Below are 10,000 nucleotides of genomic sequence, written 5' to 3'. Positions count from 1 at the left end.
AGGTGTGCTGAAGTACAGCACTCATACAGCAGTCAGGCTTAACCCAGGTGTGCACTAATACAGGATTCTGGCTAAACCCATGTGTGCACTAATACAGCAGTCTAGGCAGGGCTGATACAGCAGAGGTATTTTATTATTGAAATGTGTTCTCTAGTCACTATGGCCCAGTAGAACCCTTTCTCTAGTCACTATGGCCCAGTAGAACCCTTTCTCTAGTCATTATGGGTGAGTAGAACCCTTTCTCTATTCACTATGGCCCAGTAGAACCCTTTCTCTAGTCATTATGGGTGAGTAGAACCCTTTCTCTATTCACTATGGGCCAGTAGAACCCTTTCTCTAGTCACTATGGACCATTATAACACGGGAAGATGAAGCAGAAAAAGCATTCTGATTGGTTGAGAGTAAGTCACGGGGTGTGCTTTATTCAGCGATAAAGGTACTGTACGACCTGTTTACATCTACCTGAGTGTTCCATATCAGTGCGCACTCAAAAACAACAGTAGATTTGAAATCGAACCAAGATGGCGGTGTGTTGGTAGCCTGTTAGTGGGAAATATTTTATGTGAATTAAGCTATCTACACGACGTTTCACATTGTCTACATTGACTTGGTTAGTTGTTTATGTGCTACACGAATGTTGCAGAGTATTGTAGATCTTAACTGAAGCTCTCGAATATTATTTGTAGGTTGCTGCTAACGCTTAGACCAAAAATCCATTGAAACACATAGTAGCTAGCTAGCCTCGCTGCTAATAAGTATAACTGCATCAACTGTTGCAGTAAGACTGCCTCAACTGTTGCTGCTGCTGCTGGTTTTGTTGAGGATGCTTGGAGGCAGTGGATTAAGTAGCTTCTGTAGTAGTTGGAGCTGCAGTAGTTTGGGAGGTATCCCTCATTGAGGCAGAGTTAATGGCGATATCCAAACCAATATAAACTAATATTAACAAAGTTGAAAGTGTCCCATTGTCGTTTTTGTTATTTTAATGGCAACTTTATAAAATGAGCAATGTGAATGAATAAAATGGTGCGAGATCAATGTCGATCTCCTAGCTAATCATCAACAAACTTTTGGTTCTAGGCTAACAGACATGATGGTCCCAATGCTGTTTGTCTGTTGCATAGCAACAGCCACACAAAGGGGGACTATTTTCTCTAGGCTACTGAAATGCGATACACAATGTTTGGTGGCTACAACTTTTTTGTGCTGAAAAGCAGCTTACTATTTATATTTAAATTTTACTTTATATTTATAATGTCGTTGGCAACCGTGTTATAAAAGCAATAAGGTACTCGAGTCAGTACTGTATCTTCAATAATGAACTTGTTGCGCGTCGGGCCTAACAACACCCTCGAAAAAGTACATTATTGACGATACAGTACTGCCTCTCGAACCTTATTGCTTAAGTAGAACCCTTTCTCTAAAGTCTCTGCCCTCTGCACCTGTAGTGTCGGCTGTTCTGCGTTCCTACCTAGGGTTCCACACAAACTGCAGCCTCATACAGTGGTCCAGAATGTCACATTTTATTCCAGCAAAATAAATCCCTTTACAAAATGGACACAAGTCTCCAGTAGGTGAAGAAAATGAATTCATCATGAAGTCATGCGAAAGACAAACGCTTGACCCCCCCCCCCCCACCCAAAACACACACACCCAGTGTTGTGCCTCTAGAGGGGCTTGTAGAAAAGAAGTGTACCCCCACAGCAAGTCCCCCAGCGCAGCAGTCTGGAGTACATCTGGCCTGCTCTGGGCGTGGCTCTGGTTCTGGCTCTGACTCACAATAAGCACCACACAACAGGAGATTGAATCTTCAGTGGTTGTGTCTCATTAGTACAGCCTTGGGCATTGTGCTGTTTCATTGTGCTTTCCCTTCGTGTTTGTGCCCAGGGTTCCTGTGTGTGCTGAATAAACCCTTCAAATACTGTTCCAAAACCCCGGCCCTATAGAACTGTGCTAAATCACCCTGTTCAAGAACGACGGCCCTACAGAACTGTGCTAAATCACCCTGTTCAAGAACGACGGCCCAACATAACTGTGCTAAATCACCCTGTTCAAGAACACCGGCGCAACAGAACTGTGCTAAATCACCCTGTTCAAGAACACCGGCCCTACAGAACTGTGCTAAATCACCCTGTTCAAGAACACCGGCGCAACAGAACTGTGCTAAATCACCCTGTTCAAGAACACCGGCCCTACAGAACTGTGCTTCTACGAATTTCTGCTTGTGTTCCAGAACAGCATCCCTACAGAACTGTGCTTCTACATACAGAACCTCTCATTCTCTCCTGCTGTGCTTCTAAACATCTCTCTCTCTACATACACCCAACCACAGCTACACTGACCCAACTCAGAACCCCACCCTCCAATGTGCTTTGCTTTGTTCCTCTAGCTACTTGGGTGCCCATATCACAGCGCCACCTACATGCCTGGAGTGCCACTGCGGCTCTTCATATGGATGTGCTTTTACTGTACCTGTAGCTGAATGAATTTCCATAAAACAGCGCCCCCTATCAGCCTTGTGTCCTACTACAGCTCCTTATGTGGAAGTGCTTCAGCTGTGCCTCTAGCTACATGGGTGCCCATCACACAGCACCATCTGCAGGCCTGGTGCCCCCTGCAACTTAACATATGCTTAGCATGCCTTTCACTGTGATGCTGAGCCGCGTCAAAGCCGGATCCGCCCCAAGGTGAGCAGAGAGGGTGAGAGGAGAGAGAAGAGAGGGTGAGCAGAGAGAGGGTGAAAGACTAAGAGCTGTTTTTAGATGAGCCGTGTGCATACACACATCTGACTCCAACGCCCTCAGCTCTGCATGAGATTCTGACTCAACATCACACCAGCAAGCACACAGGAGTGTGAGTGTGTGTGTGTTTGTGAGGGTGTGCAAGTCTTGGGAGAACTTGATCATACATTCTTTTCCGTGAGGGAACGTTTTTTTTACATTTGCAATTTTTGCCACCTTAAGAAACAAAAACACAATTGGTGGTGTCACTAAAAGAAGCATACCTCACTGGAAAACCCTTACTGGTCACGAAAACACACACACACACACACACAGACTGGCACTGAGGGGCTGAAGCATTTAAACTCTACTCTGAGCACCATCATCTGCTGTCTATAAAAGTGACATGACATGTGTGTATGTGTGTGTGACAGAGGTGGAATGCTGCCCCTGTGTGTGTGTGAGTGTGATTGACATGTTTACAGACAGCAGCCATAGCCCATCAGAGACACATTCTGTTGTCAGCTATGCTTAAATACCAACGCTTACATAGGTCTTTTTATGGGTGTTAGTAATGTTTCCTTATGGTAAAACATTAACACTGCCCGGCATTAGCATTAACACTGCCTGGAGTTAACATTAACCCTGCCTGGAGTTAACATTAACACTGCCTGGAGTTAGCATTAACACTGCCTGGAGTTAGCATTAACCCTGCGTTAGCATTAACCCTGCCTGGAGTTAACATTAACCCTGCCTGGAGTTAGCATTAACACTGCCCAGTGTTAGCATTAACTCTGACAGGTATAAGAATTAACACTGCCTGGTGTTAGTAAGGTGTTTCTTCATGATGAAACAGTAACTGTATGACAATCATGATACCTGAAGCAAAGCAAATCAATAAATGTACATTAAAGTCTCAGGTCATCCATACACCTGCATGGCCAATGGGACATTCAGCGGTTAATAAACTGTGCAAGTATGTCACAACACTCCTGGTTGGTTACTATGGAAACAATGAATGTAAACTGTGCTCCCACACACTCTCTCATGTACCCTGTTTCCACCGGGGCCGGGCCGGTGCCCAATCTGGCACCAGTTCTTGTGTTTCCACCGGGGCCGGGCTGGTGCCGGAGCTGAAAATCGGGCACCGGCCCGGATCCCTGGAGTTGCTGGGCCCAAATCGGGCACCAACTACGTCACAGAGGTGGGCGGAGTTAACCCAACAGAAACAGAAATTGCCGCCGCCATCAACCAAGATGATGAGTGAAAACGATGAAAACATACATGGAAAATCGATCCAGTAGTGGACCTAGGATATAATAAATACCTCGATTGCAATTTAACCATCAACAGAAATGCAAGACAAAATTGAAGTCAGTAAGGAAAGCTAAAATATATGAGGTAATACGAGGAGAGTCTGAGATAGCAGGGTTCAAAAGGACAACAGACCTAATAACAAACACATTAAAACTAATAAAGAAAGCTTCATCCATCAAAATGTGTTGGTTTGTCTGTCTTGTATACATTAAGTCTGGTTGTTTTTGTGTGATATTACACTTGAAATTAGTAGTTGACTAAGCAAGTTCTTGTAGCAGCTAGCTAACTAGCACTCGCTGCTAGCTGTCGTGAGGTACTACTACAGTTGTTATGCTAGTCAACTAACTCCCATCATGAGCTGCATTGCCTGCTCGTAGAAAACCCGTAATTGCATCATTAACTGAGACCGTGATGTAGTGCAGGTTTTGTATTGTGTGTAGGCTACTGTAGAAGACGTGCCACTTGAAACGAAAAAAAAAAATAGCTCTTGACTAAGCAAGTTCGTGTAGTAGCTAGCTAACTAGCACTAGCTGCTGTAAGGTACTGCTAAGGTTGTTATGGCAACTGGTTAGTATATATCAGTGTAGTAGCTAGTCAACTCCGGTCATGAACTGCATTGCCACTCGTCTGATCTACGTGAGGAAATATAGAAACCCGTGGCCAAGTAAACAGAACTTTAACTTTAGGTCGTATGGTACTACATGGTATTAAAAAGTTAAACATAATTAAGTTTTTATGGAAATTAATTTGCCTTCTCGCTGGAAGAAGACCACTCGTGAATAACTCACAACTGTAACCATAGGAGCATGTCATAACATTCCATGACGTTTAATTTTGGAGCTGGACCCGGCTCCGGCGGTGGAAACACAGGCCGGTGCTGAAAGGAACCATCTCCGGCTCCGGCTCCGGCACCGGCCCGGCCCAGGTGGAAACGAGGTAATGGTGTTTACTGGTTGGTTACTATTGAAACAAATTATGTGGATCATTATGACAAATGCAGTCACATGACTGGTTGGAGAGGCTTGAAGTTCAAATGATGGTTCTGATGGGAGGACAAATACTTATCAGTCAATCAAATCAAACCATGAATGAAATCACAACACCATCTCAATAGCATGGGCATATAAGCACATTAAAGGTGTTGTTGTGGAGTATTCATTGACACAGATGTACTACCCTGCTATCTTTTGATCCAGGCACTCTAATGAACCTCAGCATGGTCACTCAAAATGGGCATGCTGAATCACCACCCTCTGGGAAAAGAATCTTGCATGTACCCCCAAATCCCACACACCCCAAAAACCCCTCTTTTACATGTTGAACGGATTGTAAAGGGTTTCCGTGGAGGGACAACCATTTTCTCAGTGTAGGAATGGATGGAAAGAAAAGCACAAGCATCAGTGTCGACTGGACTGGACTAGACTGATCCAAAGCCACTTACAGACAACCTGCAGTGATGGGGAAGCTGCACTGAACACTGAACACTCAACACTGTCTGGAAGCTGCACAGAATGGAGCTGGGCTGGATTTCGTCTGGGCTCATCTGACAGTCTTTCTTTTACAGTCTCCTCTCGTCCTTTCATCTCTCCTCTCTTCACTTGTCTCTTCTGGCCTTTCCCCTTCTTTTCTCTTCCGGTCTCTTCCCTCCTCTTCCCTCCTCTCCTCTCCTCCTCTTCTCTCCTCTCCTTCCCTCCTCTCCTCCTCTTCTCTCCTCTCCTCTTCTCCTGCTTCAGGCTTAATCCAGCTGCTTCACCATGTGCTTTAGTCCCCTCTTGTCAGGTCAGGAAGTATCACACACACACACACACACACAGACAGACACAACAAACACATTCCTGACTGGAAGGACCTTAGGCAGGATTTGCCGTTGTTTGATTATTTGTTTGTGTGTTTGTTTCCTCTTCTGTGGACAGTTTTTAAAATCCAAGGTGTGTGTGTGTGAAAGACTGACAGAAAGCACCATTTTATATTTGTTTGTCTGAGTCTTCTTCAGAAGGAGAACACACAGTCACCTCCCCACAGTGGCTGAGGACCTGGACATGTCCAATAGTGAGAAGAAGTCCTGGCTCTGAGGACCTGGACATGTCCAATAGTGAGAAGAAGTTCTGGTTCTGTTCCTGGTGTACTCTGGACAGACCCATGTCAAATAGTGTCAAGAAGTCCTGGTTCTGAGGACTTGGACTTGTCCAATAGGGTAAAGCAGTCGTGGTTCTGTTCCTGGTGTACTGTGCAGGACAGGCCCAGCCCTGTGGTCTCCAGTCTGCTGTCCTGTTATGAGCTGATGAGATCCTGTCTTACTGGACCCTCTCAACTCATAGCCCCCCCCCCAACCCAACACCCTGCCCGCCCCATCCCAATCTCTCCTTTCCAGTCTTTTGGGGGAGAGTCCCAGATACACACACGCACACACTCCCCAGAATCCATTCCGTCCCCACAAACTCAGGTGGCCACCTGGGCCATTTGTTGTGGATGTGGGCCTTGCTGGGTCATGGAGTCTGTGTGTGTGTTTGAGTGTGTATGTACATATATGTGAGGGTTTGTATATTTGCATGTGTGTATATACATGTGTGTGTGCAAGTCAGTGTGTTTTTGTCTGCAAATGTGTGTGAGAAGATGGTTGGTGGTGTCGAGTCCATGCACACAGTCTGTGTGTGTGTGTGTGTGTGTGTGTGTGTGTGCTTATGTTTGTGTGTGAGACCCAGAATAATCACAAACTCCCGTTCTTGTGCCGTGGTTTGTGAGTGTGTGTGTGTGTGTGTGTTTATGTATGTTTGTGTGTGAGGTCCAGGATAATCACACACTACCATTCTCGTGGCGTGGTTTGTGTGAGGTGGAGCATGTGTGTATGTATATCTGTGTGTGTGTGTGTGTGTGTGAGTGTGTGTGTGTGTGTGAATATCTGTGTGTGTGTGTATATCTATGTGTGTGTGTGAGTTCAAGGGTAATCATACACTCCCGTTCTCATGGCGTGGTTGTTGTAAGGTGGAGCGTGTGTATGTATGTATATCTGTATGTATATCTGTGTGTGTGTGTGTGTGTGTGTGTGTGTGTGTGTGTGTGTGTGTTTGAGGTCCAGGGTGATCACACACTCCCGTTCTCGTGGCGTGGTTTGTGTGAGGTGGAGCGTGTTGGGGTGGGTGAGCTGACTGAGGGGGCCAGAGTGCAGAGGAAACCGGCCAGTAGCGTGAGTCCCAGCCCCCCCCACGCACAGAACATGGACCAGCCGTAGCCGTGGCTGATGTCCTCGGGGAGGCCGTACAGGTAGCGGGGGTAACGTGACAACTCAAAGTTTATCCCTGCAACGCACGTACACAGGGATATTATACAGCAGGTACCTGCAGAGGATGAGAGAGAGGAGGAGGAGAGAGAGAAAAGAGGAGAGAGAGAAGGAAAGAAGAGCAGAGGAGAGGAGAGGAGAGCAGAGGAGAGGAGAGAGAGAAGATGTAAAGGACTGAGGTTATAAAGTTTCTCAGTTCCATACTGATTACTGTTTAATAATCACATGTATATATCACGATTACTACTGAAATCACATGTTTATATTATGATAACTACTAAATAATGTCATGGATATATCATGATCACTACTTAATTATTACATGTATATATCATGCTTACTACTCAATAATTACATGTATCTATCATGATTACTACTAAATAATCACACGTTTATATCATGGTAACTACTTAATAATCAGCATTTTGATAGAGGGACTCCACCTTGTAGCTGACTGACAGTAACTGATTTGGACACTAGATGGCGACACATGTCAGACATGTGGTATGATTCACCATAGAAGTACTGACAGGACATAGAACCCTAGAGAGCTGTGAGGTTTGAGATTCCTCCTCACTAATGTGGCTCTTTAGTCTGCAGGGAGAATACAAAACACACACGCACATGCACACACACACACACACACATACACTGGCACGTGCAAGCGCTTGCGCGCACACACAAACACACACACACACACACACACACACACACACACACACACACACACACACAAACACACACACACACACACACACACATATATCTCACCTCCCATGAGGAAGAGCAGTCCAGCAACATACTGCATGAGGTCGTGCTCTTGGCAGCATCCGAGGACGCCGATGACCCAGCCAAACAGGATGATGGAGATGGCCATGCCAACAAACCCTGCAGTCATTCGCCTCAGGTCTGACACAGAGAGAGAGAACATCAGAGTGTGTGTGTGTGAGAGAGAGAGATAGGACATCAGAGTGTGTGTGTGAGAGAGAGAGAGAGGACATCAGTGTGTGTGTGTGTGAGAGAGAGAGAGAGGATATCAGAGTGTGTGTGTGAGAGAGAGAGAGAGGACATTAGAGTGTGTGTGTGAGAGAGAGAGAGAGGACATCAGTGTGTGCGTGTGTGTGTGTGCGTGTGTGTGTGTGTGTGAGAGAGAGACTCACGAAGTGCGTGCCACTCGTCCTGGCGTATGGTCTTGGTGATGTTAATGGGCAGGTTGCGTGGAAGGATAGAGGAGGTGTAGTGATACTTCACTGAAGTACACCGCTGGATCAGCCCTGTAGAAGGAGAGGGAGAGAGAGAGGGAGGGAGAGAGAGGGGGGGGAAGAGAGAGGGGGAGGGAGAGAGAGGGGGGGGAAGAGAGTGGGGGCGAATGGGGGAGTGAGAGAGAGGGGGAGAGAGGGAGAGAGAGGGGGAGAAGAGGGGTAGAGAGAGAGAGAGAGAGAGGAGTCGTTATACACCAATAAAGTGAGCCGCAACATTAATTGGAGACAGACCACAGAGTTGTACGAAAATAAAGTATTTATTTTTATGTCACCCAAAAGTTGTGCATAAAATGGTAACTGCAAAACTCCAGCACCAAACGCATGGTGTTCACCAGCCTCCCAAAGCATGGTGAGAATGCAAGCCTCCTCTAAGGGCAAACCGCATGGCTTTTATCCAGGAGGCTCAGGTGTGGACAATCAGGCTAATTATGCCCATTCACCACCTAAAAGCTGTTGCACTGCCACTGCAAAGCCAGTAGGGGTGTAGATGGACGTAACAAATACACAGTTTTCAGCACACATACACCACTGTTTCATTTCTCCTGTTCATCGCCCAATCACACACACACCACTGTTCTATTTCTCCTTTAAAGTCTTTAAAATCTACTGTTTTTTGAGGTGCACTGAGACACTGAGATGAACAGTGACTTGAGATGGCCTTAATACACCTCCCCCCCACACACACACACACCCCCTCCACACACACACACACACACACACACACACACACACACACACACACACACACACACACACACACACACACACACACACACACACACACACACACACAAGTAAGATACCACATACATATCCCCAACTCACATACGTCACACCCCCACACTCCCAAACAAATAACATGCTCACACATGGCACACACACACGGCACACACACACATAAACACACACACACGCACACGCACACGCACACACACACGCACAGGTGCACACACACGTACATGTACACACAAGTGCACACACACTAATTAACCTTTGCACTGGAAGGTGACAACCCTAAGGCAATTAAGGGCTCCCCTGGAGATCTCTCAGCTCACACACATTCCAGACAGCCTCAACACCCTGTGTGTGTGTGTGTGTGTGTGTGTGTGTGTGTAAGTGTGTGTGTGTGTGTGTGTGTGTGTGTGTGTGTGCCTGCACATGTGTAAGGCCATGGAAAATGCAGTTTTGTTTGGATTTTTCACAAAATGTTGCACAATTATTTTAATTAATTCAATCAGGGCCCTGTTCGGCGTACAACTGAAGCTAAGTTAATACATTCAGCTCGCGACATGAGATAATCTAGCTCGCTAAATGAGAACAGGCTATACCGGTCTGGCGTTGTGCGCTAAGTTACTTAAACCTCAAGTTAATTTGTCCCAGGCTAAAGTCGTCAGATAAATTGCGCGTGCACGTCCTGCTTGAAAAGG

General features: G+C 46.1%; 1 protein-coding gene across 1 annotated transcript in view; it reads right to left on the bottom strand.

Moving 5' to 3' along the window:
- Positions 1 to 7,115: 7,115 nt before the first annotated feature.
- Positions 7,116 to 10,000, bottom strand: part of tmem276b (transmembrane protein 276b) — a gene marked incomplete at both ends in the record, with an annotated part of 16,753 nt that continues 13,868 nt past the window's right edge. Inside the window, 3 exons of the mRNA XM_080857001.1 lie at positions 7,116 to 7,369; positions 8,083 to 8,220; positions 8,472 to 8,585. Of these exons, the coding sequence (XP_080713127.1) occupies positions 7,116 to 7,369; positions 8,083 to 8,220; positions 8,472 to 8,585 (506 nt within the window). The remainder of the gene's footprint in view (positions 7,370 to 8,082; positions 8,221 to 8,471; positions 8,586 to 10,000) is intronic.

Source organism: Sprattus sprattus (genome assembly GCF_963457725.1).
Source record: "Sprattus sprattus genome assembly, chromosome: 18".
Taxonomy (NCBI): Eukaryota; Metazoa; Chordata; class Actinopteri; order Clupeiformes; family Clupeidae; genus Sprattus; species Sprattus sprattus.
This window is presented reverse-complemented; position numbering and strand designations above follow the sequence as displayed.